The sequence below is a fragment of the Schistocerca nitens genome, chromosome 5 (assembly GCF_023898315.1).
Source record: "Schistocerca nitens isolate TAMUIC-IGC-003100 chromosome 5, iqSchNite1.1, whole genome shotgun sequence".
In the NCBI taxonomy this organism is placed as follows: Eukaryota; Metazoa; Arthropoda; class Insecta; order Orthoptera; family Acrididae; genus Schistocerca; species Schistocerca nitens.
In genome coordinates, this window is record NC_064618.1 from 147,206,805 (window position 1) to 147,226,605 (window position 19,801).

Below are 19,801 nucleotides of genomic sequence, written 5' to 3' on the forward strand. Positions count from 1 at the left end.
AGGCGTGAGTGGGAATTTGGATAAAGGAGGGAGTTGTTCTAGGGGTCAATTTCATCTCAAATCATACAGGACACATCAATTGATGACAATATATTTCACTGCAAAAATTTATGTTAGACCTGTATATCATACGTGTTAAGAAATGAAATATTTTCATTTTACCTTTGTTTTTGTAAATGGTAAAGTCCTACTTGGCATATGTTTTGCTTTAAAGCTCCCTCTTTATGTATTCAAATTTAGTGCCCCCCCCCCCCTCTCTCTCTCTCTCTCTCTCTCTCTCTCTCTCTCTCTCTCTCTCTCTCTCTCTCTCTCTCTCACACACACACACACACACACACACACACACACACACACACACGGGCTTCCTTTTAACTAACCAATTTAAGAAGAAAATACAAAATTTTTAATTTTTTTACTTAATTTTTTTCTAATTTGGAAAGTAAAAGAATGATAACTTCTGAGACACAACTGATATAATTATAAACAATATCGTCTCTGCTCCAGGTATCTATATTACGTAAATACTTATTACCAAAAATTAAAAAAAAAAAAAATCACATTTTTACAAGTTGGTTGCTTGGTTGGTTGGTTGGAGACGGGACCAAACTACGTGGTCATCATTCCCTCCAACCTGAGATTAACTAAAACCGATAAAATCCCACATTAAAAGAGGGAATTACAACGTCCATAAAATGATAAACTATTGACAGGGAAGGAAGGAAAATGGCAGACGACGAGTGAGGGAAAGAAAGTGACTAATGACAGGGGCATGAAGAAAGAAGCACAGGAGACAAGAGATGCTCAGGACATTACAGACCTCATGAGGAAAGGTGTGGGAAGGTAGAGGGCCGGGGTGAACCACCAAGCCCAGATGAAGCCAATCCAGTCTGGGTGAAGGGGGGAGCATGAAAGCCTGCTGTCCCCTCCACTCACCAATAATGTGGAAGGCCCCTCCCTTAAATAAAGCAATAAAAACCCCCATCACGAATAAAACTTAAAACGAGATCCGCCACTGAGGCATCGTCAGCCAACACCAGGGGTAGCAATTCTGGAAAGCTAAAAGTCCGTCGCAGGGTGGCTAAGTTGGGGCGGTCCAATAAGATGTGAGCCACAGTCAACATCAATCCACAACGACAGAGAGGGGGGTCCTCATGGCGGAGGAGATAACCACGAGTCAAAAAAGTATGGCCGATGCAGAGCCGGCAGAGGCCTTACGAGAGGCCCGTAAGAAGGACCGCCATGGAGTTGTAGAATCCTTTATTGCCCTGAGCTTGTTCGGAGAAGAAAGAGTGCTCCATTCTGCATCCTAAAGGCCCAAAACCTAACAACGTAATGCAGGGCGGAAGTCTATTTCTGGAATGCCAGTAGCGAGAGATGGCCTGGTAGTAGTTAATTTAGCCAGTTGATCGGCAAGTTCATTGCCAGGAATCCCAACATGGCCTGGGGTCCAAATGAAAACCACCAAGCATCTACTTTGAACGAAGAGAGAAAGGGAGTCCCGAATAGCAATGACCAACGGGTGGCGAGGGAAGCACTGGCCGATAGTGTGCAAACCGCTCAGTGAGTCAGTACAGATAGTGAAGGATAGTCCTGAGCAGGAGCATATATGGTCCAGTGCGCGCAATATGGCTACCAATTCTGCAGTAAAAACACTACAGCCATCTGGCAAAGAGTGAAGTTCCGTGCGTCACACATAGGTGCGGACGGCGACCATGGAGCCATCAGTATAGATCACTTCTGAACCCTGAAAGGATCTAAGGAGACAGGAGAACTGGTGGCAAAGAGCCATCGGAAGGACAGAATCCTTTGAATCGATTGAGAGATCAAAACAGAGTTGCAGCCGAGAGAGACACCATGGAGGGGTACATGCATGAGCGGAGAAGAGAGGTGGTAAAGGTAAGTGCTGGAGCTCAGAAAAGAGCGACTGAATGCTGACAGCCATCGTAAGCCCATGTCATGGCCGTCGTTGTGGCAGGGTGATCTCCATGTCTGGATAAAGGAGATCATAATTAGGGTGCTTTGGGGTGCAGCGAATGTGGAGTGCGTAAGATATCAGCTGTTGCTGGCGCAAAACTCGCAGTGGCGGAATCCCCGCCTCTGCGAGAAGGCTAAGTATGGGGTTAGGCCGGATGGCACAAGTCGCAAGTCGGACCCACAGTGGTGGATGGGGTCTAGGATCTACAGTGTCGAAGGCAACGCAGAACCATAGACAGAACTTCCATAGTCTAAACTAGACTGGACCAACACTTGATACAATCGCAGGAGAACAGAGTGATCTGCACCCCAGGTGGTACTGCACAGACACCTAAGAACTGCACAGACACCTAAGAACACTGAGATGGGACCAGCACGTCCTCTTCAGTTGGTGATGGGTGTCCACAACCGTGAGGGGCTGACCATCGAGGAACAGTTCCGGATGGGGATGGACTGTACAGCGACGGCAGAAATGCATGACAAGTCTTGGCTGCCGAAAACTGAAAGCCACGGGAGAGAGCCCATGAGTGGGCCCGACAGATTGCTCCCTATGAGACGGCGTTCTGCAGTGCCCATTACGGAGGAGGAGAGGTAGATATAAAAATTGTCAGCATACAAAGAGGGGGACACTGTCAGCCCAATAGCTGCCACTAGACCATTAATGGCTATGAGAAAGAGAGGGATGCTCAGCACGAAACCCTGTGGAACCCCATTTTCTTGTCGATGGGAACAGCTGTAAGAGGAGCCAACCTGGACCCAAAAAGAGTGATTAGAAAGAAAATTAAAGATAAAAACGGGCAGACCGCCATGAGGGCCCCATTCCTGAAGAGTGGTGAGGATGCGGTGGCGCCAGGTGGTGTCATAGGCTTTATGCAGATCAAAGAAGACTGCAAGGAGGTGTTGTCGATGGGCAAAAGCCGACCGGATAGCAGACTCTAGGTGCACCAAGTCATCTACCGTAGAGCAGCCACAGCGAAAACCACTTTGAGTCGATAAAAAGGTTGCAGGATTCCAGGATCCAAAACAGCCGCTGACTCACCATGTGTTCAAGGAGCTTGCAGAGGGTGTTAGTAAGGCTAACTGGACGGTAGCTATCCAACTGAAGAGGCAGCTTCCCTGGCTTCAACACCAGAACAACAATACTCTCCTGCCACTGGGTAGGAAATACTCCCTCATCCCACAGACGGTTGAAGAGTGTCAATATACAACAGTGGCTAACAACCAATAAGTGTTGGAGCATTTGGTTATGTATCCGATCTGGTCCAGGAGCTGTGTCAGGACAAAGGGCGAGGGCGCTGGCAAATTCCCACTCGCTAAATGGGGTATTATACGGTTCTGAGCAGCGAGTAACAAAAGACAAAGGCAGTCATTCTGAACGCTCTTTCAGGAGAAGTAACATGGGCGGATACTGAGCCGACGCCAAAGCTTGAGCAAAATGTTGAGCGAAATTTTCTGCCACAAAGTCTGGATTGGTAACAACATCATGTACAGATATTCCGGCAACCCCAGTGGGAGGACGGTGGCCAAAAATTCGCTGGAGTTTCGCCCAGAGGGGGTGTGGGGTCCTATTGGAATTACAAATAATTCCCAGCAAATCTGTTTCTGAAATTTGATTATGTAGCGGGCCTGGGAGCGGAATCATTTAAAGACCAGAAGAAGAGCAGTAGAAGGGTGCCACTTTAAGTGTTGAAGAGCACGGCAGCGGTCTTTTATGGCTGCAGCAAGGGACCATCTTCCGGCGGGGGGAACCTGAAGAAGAAGGGATTGCTGAAACAGCTGCTGAAAGGATGGAGGCAGTCAAGGTCTGAGTAGATTCATCAACACTGTCGTGTGGCAATACAGGGGGGATTGGAGCAGAGGAGAAGGCACCCCAATCCACCTTAAGATAGGGCCCACCTGGGAGGGTGACGGAGCGAGAGACACTGATGGAAAGTCGAAACAATTGGGTAATGGTCGCTGTCACATAAGTCATCATAGACACCCCACTCAATGGAGGGAAGAAGGCCGGGACTGCAGATGGAGAGGTCAATGGTTGAGAAAGTGCCGTGCGCCACACTAAAGTGTGTGGGAGTGCCTGTGTTTAGTAAAAAGAGGTCAATCCCTACCAGAACAGCTTCAACTGTCCTGCCCAGAGCAATAGTCGTATGACTACCCCAAAGAGGGTTGTGGGATTATAGTCCCCTAATAACAGGAAGGGAGAAGGGAGTTGTTGAAGAAGGGAAGTGAGGACATGGGATGTGGGCGGCCGGTCAGGTGGGAGGTAAAGATTACAGATTGTGATTGGAGTGGCCAGATGGACCCTGACACCAATGACTTCCAGAGTGGTATGGAGGGGAACCCATTTACTAACAATATCCTTGCGGACCAAGGTGCAAACACCACCAGAAGCCCGCAAGGGGCCAATTCGGTTCCAACAGAAAGCGTGGAACCCACGAAGGGTCGGTGAGTAACAATTGACAAAATGGGTCTCCTTGAGTGCAATACAAGCAGCAGAGTAGAAGGAAAGAAGGGGCTGCAACTCTGGAAGGTGATGCAAATATCCATTACAATTCCACTGGAGGATTCTCAAGCTGAAGTGGAAGTGATTGGACTGGAGTCAGTCACACCACAGAGTCGCTATCTGTCACCGATAAGGAGTAATATTCATATAGGTGGGGTCAGACTCTGTTGGTTCATTGACTGTAGGAGGGGAAGGCCGCACCTCAGGGGGTACCAGATGGGCCTTGCCCTTCTTCCTGCATTTCTGCTTCTTCTCTTGCGAAGGAAGAGAAGGGCAGACTTCAGCAAGGGCAGGCACGGAATTACACCAGGCAATCTTGGCGCCCACTGGCCGCGAGTCACACTGCCTGCCTACGCGGAGCAGTAGATCGCCTTTGGAGTCCTGGGAGGGAGCTCCAGTAACGCCAGCCGCCGAAGGAGGGGAGCACTTCTCCGGCGAGGGAGGGGGAGCAGCACCCGAAGAGGATGGTATGAGCACTGAGGGGGAAGGGGAATGGGAGAAGGGGGAGGAGGCTGAAGGCATGGGGCAAATGGGGTGGGACTGGGAAGAGGAGGGGGTAGGAGGGGGAATGGACATAACTGAAGCAAAAGTAGAGGTCATAGACACGGGATGAGCCGGAGCCACTCACATTTTTGACAAGTCTCAGTCTAGGTGAGCCGATGTAAGGTTTAGTACTCTTGAATCCTTCTTTCTTTCACAAACACCAGGCACGTAGGCAAGCATGGAGAATACAGCTCCATTACAATTTACACACATTGGCGGGGGAGCACAGGCACTCCCCTCATAGAGGGGGTGCCCACAGTCACCACAGAGGGGATCAGTGGTGCAGCGGGAAGACTTGTCCAAACATTAAGCATTTAAAACATCTCATCGGTTGTGGAATATAAGGTTTGACATCATACCGATACACCATTACCTTGACCTTCTCTGTGAGGACACCTACCTCAAAGGCCATGATAAAGGCGCCCGTAGCGATGCGATTGTTTGGAGGGCCTCGCTGCACACGGCATAAAAACAAACCCCTCGCTGCTAGAGGTTAGCACGGAGCTCTTCGTCAGTTTGCAGAAGAAGATCTCGGTGGAAAATAATGCCCTGTACTGAGTCCGCCCTAGTACCACCCACTCCAATCAGGGGCTCACCCCTTGGGCGCCACCCAGCCACAGCAAGGGCCGTCTGGCACAGCAGCCATTGCCAGGAGTTCTGGTGCCCCAAAACTATGAGCATCGACTCCTGGGAATACACAAAACGTTAACAACTCAGGTACTAGCAGTGTGATCCCTGTGGTTTCAGGGGGCTCAGCCAAGTGGGTACTTAACAGCCCCACCACATGGACTGGCTACTGTGCTGGTGACCTAGCAGGAGGGAGGCCAGGGTGCAAAGGGAAAGGGGTGGGGAGGGGGAGAGGAACCTGCACCATGGAAGCTAGGTAGGGAGTTCATCCCCAAATGGCTCCCACGGAATGGAAATTTTTTGGAAATGGAGGTCAAACCCCAAGGTGACCAAAAATGACGAAAAGGAGATGGAAACAGCAAACTAAACAACAGCATACACAAAACAAAGCCAGTAGGATAGCCAGGTCAACATAAAGAAGTCCACTTACAGGGAAAAGAGGGGGCAGGGACAAAGGAGCAAGGAGGAGGAGGAAGAGGAAGAGGGATGGTAATGCAGCCTTCAAAGGAAAGGAAAGGAGGCTGCAATAGCTCAGGGCCCCGTGCGCGCCACACATGTACCCAGAAAAGAACTGTGGGCCCCCTGGGGAGACCTAAAAACCCCTATCACAAAACTTATGAAAATTGCACAATACATTGTCTTGTAAACGCATTAGTACTTACTGCAAACAATGTGGACAATATTTTTCTGGTTAAAGTGTTACAAATTTTCCAACATTCTGCATATTTCGCATCCATCGAATTTCTAGTGTAAAATCTACAAGTTGGCAACACTGTTTCTAGTGCTCTTCTGTTTATAACGAGTGAGAAGCTGCAAATGAATCATTCTGCATACAGTTTTGTGTTTGGTTTGGACATTTTCTTAGGTACAATGTCAGTGAGGAAATATAGCAGTGAATGGGTGAGATGCAAAGGCCATGAAAAAAAAAAAAAAGACACAAGAAGTTGGTGTTTAAGAAAAGTGAAAAGCACTTCACAATTGTTGGAAATCTGTCAGAGGTATTGCTGAAATACGTTGGTCCTCAAGTAAATGTGTCACCATGACATCCATTGTGCAGCAATTGCTGTACTCACTACAAATAGAAATTTAGTGATAGCCAGCCCACCTGAACAATTGCCGTCACCCGAATGTAAAACTGAAGAATACAGTGCAGATGCTTATATTCCTGGGTGTGAAGTTATTGATGCATTGAATGTTGGCATTTCTGTTGTAGCCCCTAACGTATCCAGACTTAAACACCCAGGCTAGACAAGAAGCACAAGTAGAAAATGGTACATACAAATACAAGTGGAAGAACTTGAAACAAGTTTTAAACAAGCAATATCTTCAAAACTTTGTGAAGTGTATAAAGCAGAGGCACTTGGTGCAGAACCTGAAGATAGTCACATGTGCACTCAATGTGATGTATGGTCTCAAAATCTGAACACTGTTCTCTCTGCAGCCACCTATACTGAGAAGGTACAATTGCTGACATTGATACCAGATAGCTACTCCAAGTGGCAGATACGGAAATACACACCCACGTTCTCACATTATTTAATTCCAAAAGCTTGTAAAATAAGGAATGAAAAAGGTATTTGGGCATGCCTGTGTGCATCTGTCACAAGATGTATGCTTATTCTCTGGAATATTTCTTAAGTGACAACAAAGACTGCAGCAGGCAAAGTCCTAATCAGGCTAATGTTATCTCTGTTAATGAAAATGGTGAAAAAATTAAAAATTTATACAAGATTGGTAAGAGAAGCATATCTCCTAATGGAAAATGAGAACCCAAATTTCAAAATTGGTGTCATGAAATTCTAGCCCTTATGACCAAAATGGATAAAATGCCAGCCATTGAAGGAAGTATGGACACGTAATTACTGCACTAATTTGAAACTTATAGGGAATAAGTGCAGAGAGATAGATGTGTAAAGAGCTGCAAGAAAAATGTTGGTTGCAGGAATGTGCTGTGTGTCCTGGTGCTGAAGGGACGACTGTTGAAGCATTAAACCTTCAGGATACAGACAGTGATGTAAACTACGCATTGTGGGAGGGAGAAGAGGCGGTGAAGAAGAGAATGGAGCTAGCAAAGTTCATTATAGAGGTTAGGCATTGACTCATGAAAGGAATATCTCATATTCATATCCAAAGGATTCAGATACAGGCCATAGCAGAAGCAAAATCAGTGACATCCCACAGTACTGACACACCAGTTCCTCATTTCGACTTTTCTGAGAACTGGTCTGCTGCTTTGCAGAACGAAGTTCAAAGTTACCACGGGCACATATCACAAGCGGAAATATTCATAGGTGTTGCTCACTTCCTTGTAACCCACTATTTTGCTAGTGTCAGTGACAGTCTCATTCATGACAGTGTACATGCAGGCTATGCTGCCAGGATGATAATTGATGACATAGCATCTGGAGGTCATACATTTCCTAAACATGTGTATATGACTGATGGTACAGCATCTCATTTTGAAAATGAGCTTTCAGCTCTATGAGTGTGGAAAACATGTACAGGAAATAAGTTAAAAAACAATATTTTCAGCAAAAAAAGTGCATGTGATGGGATAGGAGGTCTCAGTAAACATCTTGCAACAAGATTTAATCTCCAGTAGGAGGCTGTTGATACTACAAGAGATGCTATTCGATTTGTACACATCATATCGAAATTATTACAAAACATGAAACTCTTACTCCTAAATGAAAGTACATCAGGGGAATTCCGATACAAGAGTGGCAGTCACTGAAACAAAAGCGGTTTTCTTAGTAGCGAGATCTATTTACAAAATTTCAATCGCCAACTTTCTCTTCCAAATGCGAACATATTTTGTTGGCACCCACCTATGTAGGGAGAAAAGATCATCATAATAAAATAAGAGAGATCAGAGCTGAAAGGAAAGATTTAGGTGTTCCTTTTTCCCACACACCATTCGAGAGTGGAATGTTAGAGAAGTAGTATGAAAATGGTTCGATGAACCCTCTGCCAGGTACTGAAGTGTGAATTGCAGAGTAACCATGTAGATGTAGAGTGATTTGCTATGACGTCAGAGGTAGGAATTCAGTCTAGTCTTTGCTGTGTCGCATCTTTGAGAGCCATAGACATTACATGAACAGTTCTCCATGAAATGCAGCCCATTAATGAGTGTGAAATGCAGAGATCTCAGAATACTTTAGAAGATGTTATTGTGAGCAACTTCATTTCTTATGCTTATGGTGGGTGGGACAAATAATTACTGTCTCTCTCATAATGTGCAAAATACGACCGTCTCCTTTATGACACCTCATGGTATGGCTAATTCTTTCAAATGGCCATCAATAACAGATCAGCGTTCAGTTCCCATTTCCCAAGTACTACTCTTGTTGGATTATCCTTGTGCATCTGCAAATTCAGCTTGGTTACAGAAGGTCAATGGGAAAAAGATGAAAAAGAAATTTTGAAAATCTTAACTCTTTCCAACTTTGTGGTGTTGGTTGTTATAGTGTAGGCAATTTTAATTCATGGAATGGCATAAAGAAGTAAAATTATGACAGAATACAATAAAAATTTATAAATAATATCAGAAACAGAAAAATGTATATACAAATCTGTTTCCTATATGTCCCAATTCTTTTATAAAATGCTTGAACAAAATGAATAATTTTTTTCCCACTCACTTGTACAGCTGTAAAATAATTATTTTGACTATGGTATGCCAGTTTTGCATTGCTTTTTCTCAAAATTGGCAGTCAGTTTCAATTCTTAAGCATCCAGGATTTTTTAACATGGAGATTAGCCAGGTCTAACATAAAAATTTTTCAAATTTTGCACCTCAAAATATTGCCAACTCTGACTGAACCTTCTACAAATACAATCACCAACTAACATACAAACATACCACACAATTTTTAGAATATTCACAATAGGCGTTTTACAGAAAATAGTTTGTAAAGAATCAAAAAATTTCAGATTATCGAATCTTTATATACAAATATTTTGATAGTATAAGAATTTCAGGCATTTATGTCATGGATGACAGTTTGCAGTCTTTTCACTCTATAATTTCTCAAGCCAGTTAACATCCTGTGACTATTCATATTCTCAAAACACAATTTTGAAGTTTGCTGGAAGTTGCAAATGTTCGCAGTTAATTTTTTGCAATTAAAAATGAAAAAATTTCAGAAGTGTGAGTGTGTGTTAATCATGTCTGATGGTACTGTGACCAAGCCAGGAGTGAATGTGTCACATCAATATATATCAGAGATCTTAAATTATTTTTAATAAAACCCTAGGGTAGTAAGTGCAGTTGTGCAAAGTCAGTGTGCCAGTGTGGTATAATGGTTAGTGCATCTGCCTACTGAGCAGGAGACCTGGGTTCAAATCACAGCATTTGTAAAAATTTTCATTTGATGCTTCAGTCTGCATACATACATCATAAAGAAACAAAATAAATTTGAATGGTTGATTTCTAGATTTTCCATGACCAAAATGAATAAAAAATATTTCAAATCATACTGTCTAGCATTTGCTATGACAACTTCATAACTTCTCTATCCCATTTTGCTTATCTTTGTCGATGGGCAGGCAGTGAAGCTACTAAACTATTAGACTCCAGCAGCATTACCTAGGAACAGAGCTATGTCAGTGATAGACATGTGACATCTCTTCCATCAAATGTTGTTGTTAATATTTACTACTAATAAAACCGTATTAACTGCGCATACTCCAACAAACTGTACAAGTTCACGTGCAGAGATGCCTCAGCAAATTAAAGTGCAAACTATAACCTAAACAGCCTGCCAACACACCCACTTAATGGTGGGTTCATTATCAGTATAGTCACTGACAGAAAATGAATCTTGGCATTAAAAAATGTTACTTGTGTACAGGACTTACCTCACTGGGTTTGAATGAAAACTGATTTCCGAACTTAACATAAAAATGTGTGAAATGGATTTCAACTTCAAAATCTCAAATAGAAATGCCAGAGCTCCAGCATCACTAGCAACCTTGTACACCCCTAGCACAATCACAAAAAATATTGTTTGACCACAATGCACTGATTCATTCCTAAAATACTGTGCAACAAATGTGTTACGAGTGTTACTGCGCTATCAATGTTTGCACAATATCTAAACACATGGAACACTGAATCTACCTGTAGTCTGATAACACACACTGCATTGTATGGGAAGTAAAAACATAAACCAATTAACACAAATTACTTACCATTTCATAAAATTGGGCCAGTGGAAATATAAACAGAATTGAGGAATTATTGAGTTGGAAGCCAACAGATCCTTACTTACACTACATAACACAATGGTGTATGATTTTAAAAAGAAAGGAAAAAAAAAAAGAAGAGAAGACTATGTCACCTACAACATCAATACCACAAAGAAGAAAACATTATCGAGAAAGAACAAACGCAACACTAAATGAATAAATCCCTATCCCTACATATGTGTACATAAGTGTGCATGTTCCATTACAGTTACTGGTGTCTTATAATTTACTGATTGTTAGCATCCTCTATTATTGTACTGTCATGATAAAGGTCAATGCTAACGACTATGATTTTTAGAAATTAGTTTGCGACAGTATTTTGTAAATTGTGTTGAAATGCAATGCCATTTGGCATTATTTACGATGACCCTTGTTAAACTGTAAACATATGCCGTGGACTTTTACTATTTGTACCACACAGAAACAACAGCTGGAAGGTATACCCACAGGGTGATGAACACACGACGAGGGTGGATACTCGTAAACAAATGTTCACGCTAAACAGTGTATGTTACACTTTCAACGACGTCATTAACAGTCGATGTGTAATTTCTATTTCGAGTCAGTTACGAAAACTGTTAAACGAAAGAAGACTCTCTCTGAGGACTCAAAAGTACTTCACCGAATTGCCTTTCGCATGATATAAAATCATTATTTATCACGTCTGCTGCAACACACAGTCGCAGAACTGATGTGAACCATTTACACGGCGTAACAAATTAGTCTCCTTAAATAATTAACGCTTCCCACTCCTGAAAATACCTCGGTATGGGAGGTGGCGGTAAACAAATTCTGTAATGCATGTGAAACTTCCACGGAAAACTAACGCAAAAATTCAAGTCTCTGCGTTCCTCTCGGGTATGAAGGCAGATGTGAATAAATAAATGTTATTAGTAAACATACCATACGTCCTCTTCTAGTAAGTGGTGTTTCCAAGCACCGAAACAAGAAAAAGCCTAAGTTCAACCCTGAGAATCGAACTGAACTTTACCATCTAAATACCACTATTTAATTTTGTCACATTTTTGTTCAAATAAAAATTTGAAAGCTGTTGTAACAGCAACATTCAAAAATACCCGAATCTGTAACACAGCAACTTAATCACACGTTTAATGCTGATGTTTATAGGTTATGTTCGGGATGCGGTAATTTTCCACACTACTTCATGCACGATCGCAAAAGCTTCCATTTGAGATCTACAACTTCCAGTGGCACAGATGATGGATCTTATTTATCATAATATTACACACCATTCGGAAGAGTCGAAACTACCACTTGAAAAAATGTTTTCCGATCCCTCGATGCTCATTCTTCACACACTGTTTGAAGGCACACAGTACTGTTTTTGTCTGTGTTCTAATGTCACAGAACTCCACAGGATCTCTTCAGGTAGATCGATGCAAAGTACTTCATTTCGACAGCCAGAAGTTCACTAACATATTTTCTACTCAGACTCTTCCATTTACCTATTGTTATACACGTTGTGTAAATAACCATTTGACTTAAATTAGGCCTGTAACATTAACAAAAAAATTAAAACACCAATTTCTACGAACAAGTAATGTAAAAGAGAGTCTTTAAAAGTTATTACTGACCTCACGGTCAGTGTTGCCTAAAAGCAAAAATAAATAAAGAATATATAATAAAGATAATGTTTAAAAATGTACACTGATAAATTCAAACAGAGAGGAAATTATTACAACGTAGCTAGAAAGATAATGAAACGCATTATGTCAATTTTCTTCATAGTACACTCTGTTCGGCATGCTTGTTCTGGGAATCATTTGACATGTGCTAGAATAGCTTATTTCGTTTATACTGAAATTAAAATGTTATTTTCGTGTTTAAAATCTTCGCGCCTAAGATACTGATGGTGTTACAGCAGAATTTATTTTTATGTTCGTATGTGCTTTTATTTACACATACATCACGAGAGGTATTGTGGCTGTGCACCTTTCAAATATATGCTTTGGCTTTCTGAAGGCATTTGGCTTTCCTGAAGGCATCGATAAGCAGTGTGCGCACGAGTGTTAGTGAGCGCCGCGCTATTGCAGTGGGCAACTAGGGAGAGAGAACAGACAGACTGTGCTGTGCTGCCCATCCAGCTGCCAAATGTCTTGCTGCTCTTCTCACAGCGTTACCTGGCGCGCAGCATGGCGAAGCAAGGCCTAGCTAAATGCCGTAATAGCGAAGAAGATAAAACGCATCAGGAAGCCCAAGCTGCAGAAAGTACCGACGAGCGAGTGCAAGAACAAAAGGAGGAAAATGACTGCAGTACAATCATACGTCGCCTGAACATTCCGTGCATAGGCGACGAGTCGATAGAGCTGCACGATTGGCCATTGCAGCGCTGTGCTGCAAGTTCGAAGTTGTTGTCCAGTCTGTAGACTCCGACACCATAATCAAGCTGCAAGCCCCGACGAACATGGGCGACTACACGACACTGGAGAGCACTACAGCAGCCCACATCGCTGATGAGTCCGGTGAGAAGACAGCTTCGCAACCCCGACATGTGAAGACAACCAAGACACTCCTGAGGGGACTGCCACAGATATCAGCGAGAAGGAAGTCCAGGAAGGACTGTGGCTAGCAGGTTTCCCAAATGCAGCAATCAAGTTGCACAATTTGACGAACAAGAAGAGGCCGCACTCTTCATTGTCGCTGTGCAAACAGCAAATGACGATGACGAAGTATACGCAGTGCAGAAGCTTCTAGGTTTTCCTGTCGAGATAGAGGCTCTCCCCACCAGCCTGGACCTATCACCCCAATGTTACAGCTGCCAGGAAGAAGAGCATGTGGCGAAATACTGCCACAATGCCGCAAGACGCGTTAAGTGTCCAGGGCTGCACGACAGCTGCACTTGTACCATCAGCAGAGACGAACGGCTGTCGTGTGCCCGCTGAGGCGGACACATGTCGAATTTTGCAGAGTGCAGCAATACCAATGAGAAGCTGAAGAGGCCGGCTGGTGTCTCTCAACCCTGAAAAAGTCGTCGTCGAAGACGCAGGAACTAGAAGACCACAACCCAGCCCCCAGGGAGGTCTACAAACGCGACGGCAACAGCCCGCACCCATGGGCGGCCGGCCGCCCACCGCACAAGTGAGAGTGATGGAGGGGAGGGGGTGGGGGTGGCCCTGTGCCACTGAGCTGGTGTAGTCGGCGCCTTCACGGCGAACAGTAAATATCATCGCCACACTAGAGAATGTCGCTGCACCAAAGACTGGCACTACAGCAGGCCACAAAAAAAGACGACCACCACCATTCCAACATCAATGCAGCTCTACAGGAGGCCTAGAGCCTTTTCAGGATGGCGCTCCATGTGGAGATGGAGGCTGCCTGCCTCCTCTTGCGAGAAGCATACCTCCACTGGCCGCTACTGCAGCCGAGGGCGACGGAAAAGGATGTGCAGTCGTGTAACGTGATGGTCTCCCAAGCAGAAGACCACTCCATGAAGAACCAAGATACAAATCAACAGGAAGAAAAAGATTACGATGAGAAACTGCGCCACACAAACGACGAACGTCGTCAGAGAAGATGCGCCAACACACACTGAGAGGGAAGCACAAATATAGGAGTTTGTCACATATCACAGAAATCTGATAGACCGCGCCATATTGGACCTGACAGTTCCAAATGTGAAGGAGCGAGCTGACGACCAACGCAGCTGACTGGAGGGTTGGAAGAAGAAAGAGCAAGAAAAAGAGGAACTTGAGAAGAAGATGGGAGAAAGCAGGCACTGTGGTGGCTGCAGCAGCAGCAACAGCCCCCACTTTTGTGTAGCCACTTACCCATACCGCCACTGAGTGATGTGAAGCAGGATGGCAACACCAATGCAGACGAACTGAGATGTGCACAACCTAGTGCATCTCAAGCAGGTGTGCTAGGAAAGGGAAAAAGATGGCAACACCAGCAGCTATGCTCAGGTTTTGCACATTTTCCTTAGGCCATAAGGTGTATACCAAAGCTGTTCCCAAAATTCCTGCAAATAAATTCACAATTAAGAAAAATAAGCCCCTACTTTTTTTGCAAGAGATAACAAATAAATGCAACCAAATGAAACTCCTTAAAACGACATGGCTGGAGAGCATGCAAGCATACCTTAGAACAGCCTGCTCCTCTGCCTCCCTCAGAGAGGAGGATGGAACTCCGGAAAAAAAGGCATCAAGGTATTGTGACTGGGGCAGTCTATCTAGCAGATGAATTAAGCAGGAACTATTTATGTGCTCTGTTGGTTCATTCATTGCGAATTTTGAAATTTGCTGTCATCCCATTCTTTGGTAGTGACAACCTGCCCACCTAATACTCGTTATTTACAAAGCAGTATATAGAACAAAGAGTACTTAAGAAGCTCCACTAATGCTATGTAAGTGTGCTGGTTGTGTGAAGTTTTTTTCTAATTTGTGCGAAAAATTACAATTCAGTGAAAGTAAACTAAACTTTATCCTTTGCTCTTGAAAGTAATTTAAACACCAGCAGAAATATGCCTGCACAAGTACCAGAATATTTTCGTCTGCACATGTGCTTAATTTAAATACGTTCTTGTTTGGAAAAGAAGTCTCCAAAAATAATTAGCTTGTAAATTTTGTATTATACTTCATAGGATGCTGACTGTGAGACTAATCATCTTTCAATTCTTTCTCACATGTGTTAGTCTTTTTTATGTTTTTTGTTCTGATTATCAGTGGCTGTTTGTTTTTACCAGAAAATCAATGTGTTTTGAATATTCACCCGCATTTCCATGTTTCAAGCTTAATTTGTAAATTATTGACGATGACAAGTCAGAGAAGCTCTCTGAGCCATGAAGGTGAATAAGAAAATTTTTACAGATGGCAAGATCGAACCAAGACAACCAAATTCGCAATTCAACCGCCTTAGCGATAGTTAAGAACTTTCCCCACTACATGAAAGCGATCAATTGCCATTCAGGACTTTTTCCTGTTTCATATATCTCCTAAAATCTGTAAACGCCAATAAAATTACCTGACATTTAATAGCAATAAACTGTACCTTTCGAGAGATGCACAACGTACTAGTGCTTTGGAACAACATTTAGGACATAATTACAATGTGGTTATGATATAAAACACACCAAATACGAGTTTGACAAACTCCAAAATGGCCTCACACAGGTGCTTCGGCCAAGTACATCTTTGAATGGTGCACAGCCATAGTATTTCTTGTAACTCTTATACAAGTAAAGACAAGTAACGTTCCAATAGGCTTGGCCATAGAGTAGAAATGGGATTAGCAGCGGATGACCTTTGGACGTTAAACTCCTATCCACAAAGTACCTCCTAATAGTGAAAGAACAAGCACTTCTCTATCGGCAGGAAGAATGGAATGAAAGTCAACAAACAAAAGGTAAAAGCTATGCACATATACAGACATACATACCAAGAGAGCCATGGTCTGCAAAATCCAAAAATTCCAGGAAAATTATTACATACATCTCGAAAATGCGTCTCGGTCATGGATCTTTCCCTGCCCATTTATATAGAACTGGTTTGTTGGAGACACCCTACCGTCAGTGTGAAGAAGAAACAATTGATGATATAAACCACATCTTATTATAGAGTAGACTGTATGAGAAAGGCAGAGTCAACTTTTTTGAAGGAGTTCTTAAAACTTGGTCACTGACAGCTGCTTTGCATGATGCCAATTCTCGAAGACAACCAGGACCTATGACACCATATCCAGATTTATGGCTAACGAAGACAAATATTTAAATGGAAATGTGACCATTGAACTTAATTAAAGAAATGAATTAACAACTAAGTGGTTAGCTGTCAACTGTGTCTTCATAATAAAAGTACAACAATCTCGATCTGAAAACATGTATGAATGAAGAAGAACAAATGTTACCTTGCTATGTATGTGCGTGTACCAATACATTAAAACTGTGATTCCTGAAAGGTTTATATGCTAGAAGCCAATAAAAAATAAAAAAATGAGTAGAAATATCTCTGGAGTGAGAATTAAGTTCTGCAGATGTTCTCAACATTAACCTGGGATTGGAACGTGATCTTGGAATACTGTTCATTGTTTAAGCTTTCTGCAAAGTTCGAAATTTATAATATTACACGTATTCATTGCGTTTCTATTGTTTGACTATTCGTGACAGCAATGTAAATTACGATTGTTGATACAGCTGCAAAGAGAAATACATGGAAGGAGAAAAAGTTTCATTTACACAAATACTTTGATATACTGAGCTGTTGTGGTTGTCTTTTGAATAAATGTTTTAAATCTGATATTGTCTGTGCAAAATGTGTGTCATTTCTTGCTAGTGATACACATAAAAGGCTATTTAAGTGCACAGCTCGAAAAATGGACATTTCTTTTGACAGTGGTGGACCTCAGAAAAGACGTAGAAGTTAGGCCTTTTTCCTCTTTATACATTTCTGATGGGTCACAACTGCGTGATTTGTGGCTAATTTGTTTTAAACTGAATTCCCATGTGGTCTTACATATCATGGAGAAATGAGAGAAAGAGAGAGAGACAACTTTTTAGAGCACAGAACATTGAAAGTAAACAGGAAGTTAAATATATATGCTAACGGGAATGTGAAATGAAGATACATGAAATCTGGAAAATATGACATGTTGCAATGAGTGAAATTTCAGCATTTATCTTAAATATATTTTCTGCTCAAGTCTAGTACAGAAGAATTGCTTTCTTTATTTTTATCATGACACTGGCTTCTTCACATCTAGGTTGTATATTCTGCTTCGGAAGTAAGTCAATAGGAAATCAACAGACTGAATGTGAATCATAATAATGGGGAACAAGAATCAGCAAAAAACAGAAAGGACACACACAGTGTAACTAAAGTACAAAACCAGCTGCTCTGTTGAATTTTAGTTTCGAGTTATTGGCTTTATCACTTAATTAACAAACATAAGATATTGTTACATAAGATGCCATCCATGTATGTCATCCACTTCCCTTTGATCCCTTGAGTCTGTTAAATGGTCTGAGACTGTTGAGTTAAAATAAATGTTACAGGAACGATTGTATTGTAAGTATAAGCAATATACTGTGTGTTAAAGGTGGAGGGGGGGGGGGTGTAGTAGTGAGAGGAGAGTGCAACATATCATATACATTTGTAATGATGTAGAATACATCTGCCACTGTAATACATTTAACCAGCGATCCGATTTTTTATTGAAATCTAACTTAGGCTGTAATGTAATGAGAGTAAACGCGCTAAATATATAGGTCAAAGTGTTCCCGTAAGCAAAACTGTAGCCTAGGCTACAAGAAAGAGGAAAATAACTCCACAAAAACAGGAAAAAATTGGTGAGCCAGATGTTATAATAGCTAATATGCGGCAAATACGGTGGTTTTTGGACACTTTTAAAGACGCTGGCTTATTATCAAGTCGTTTTGCAATACCATTGAAGCAAAAATTTAGTGTATCAGACTCGGTAATACGATTAAGTGCCGTACAATACCGAAAACTTGCGGTGGCTGACCTAGATACCGAAAAATGGTTTCCTTCATTTATCTTTGAACCAGTTTATTCCAGGTATGAAATACAAATTGGTTTGATGTTGACAAAAGGTCTTTGCCAAATCCACGGCATCTACGAAAAGAATCTGTGTGTACCAGTGATTTAATGTACAGGGTGCTTTATGGAAAACCTACGGTGTCCCAAGACCAGGTGACCAGGCTGGTAATGTAAGTTGACAACACAGAATCTGTTCAGCTCATCTGAATGCTCACTCTAGAGATCTTTTTACTCTACGGGCATGGCCCCTTTTTGTTTATTCATTCTGTGTCCGCCATTTAGTACACTTTGCTTTTATATTAAGTCGTAATCAAAGCTGTTCTCCGGCTTCCTGTGTCTAAATTTGGATTTCGTAAGCCTTAACGGGTTATGAGCCCAAAATAATCGCAAAATGTCAGCACAGAAATTTATTACGTCTGTTTGATAAGCGATATGAGTCGCCTATTGCGTCGTTTTTGTGCCATGTCGGACGAAAGAACCGCAAGAAGCATCGTGTAACTCAACTGATCGAATCAAGTTCTGGAAATTTCAAATTCGGACTTCGTTCGATACCTACAGCATTCGAGAAGTGGTGGATGGCTGCAGAGCAAAATTCGACGATTTGACGACATCCGCTGGAAAACAGTGGTTACAAGACAATGTTCGTACTATGCATTACATTTCGACCGCGATTGAGTACTCGCAACTCGAAGTTTTGATAACTGGTCGTGAAATACGAGAGAAACTGTGCATGCGTCATGAAAAACATCCGAAGCGAACAAACTCTCTCTCCCTCATGAAGAACTCCCACGAGAACCGAATGTACGCGAGTGACCCGGTGTCGCGACATATTGCGAAAATTATGAACATTTAGACTCAACTCAAGGACGTGGGAGAAACAGTGTCAAGCTTAGAGATGATAGCCAAGATCCTCAGAAGTCGTCGGCCTGGGATAATGTGCCCAGGGATCACCAAATGATTCTGAAACTCTAAGAGCGGCTATCTCCGAAGGAAAACGATTGAACGATATGGAGGAGGCATCAAACGTCCTGGCAGACGGGTCAACTGAAGAATGGGATACAACTCGTTGGCTTTTACCAATGACGTTCATATTTTAGGCATAGATATAGTTTTTTGTTTATTTCCGAGCCGTAGATAATAAATCGGTTATCTTCTGTGGCAAAGGGTCATAACTGTAAATAAGATTAAATGAATGTGTTATTAAGAGATAAATATTGTCTATGCTCTTTATCACTTGAGGTAGTTTTGAATCATTTGTGTATACATTTTGAATTATACGTTTGTCTGATAGTGAGTCGTTCCAATTGCTGTTTTCTCTGCAGTTGATTCATACCTTGTACTATGAAGGTCAATTGAAGAATAGGATACTAGTACCAGCAAAAGCAAGAAAAGTGGC

General features: G+C 42.4%; 1 protein-coding gene across 4 annotated transcripts in view; it reads right to left on the minus strand.

The window, feature by feature from the left end:
* Nucleotides 1-12,275, minus strand: part of LOC126259329 (arginine/serine-rich protein PNISR) — a 40,512-nt gene extending 28,237 nt beyond the window's left edge. The window contains exon 1 of one of the 4 annotated variants that reach the window (XM_049956024.1): nucleotides 12,145-12,275. In XM_049956024.1, the coding sequence (XP_049811981.1) occupies nucleotides 12,145-12,147 (3 nt within the window). In that variant the 5' untranslated portion in view covers nucleotides 12,148-12,275. Of the gene's footprint in view, nucleotides 1-11,341; nucleotides 11,358-11,797; nucleotides 11,813-12,144 lie in introns of those variants that run through there. The other 3 variants (XM_049956021.1, XM_049956022.1, XM_049956023.1) reach the window with 3 other exon arrangements.
* Between the last annotated feature and the right edge of the window lie 7,526 nt (nucleotides 12,276-19,801).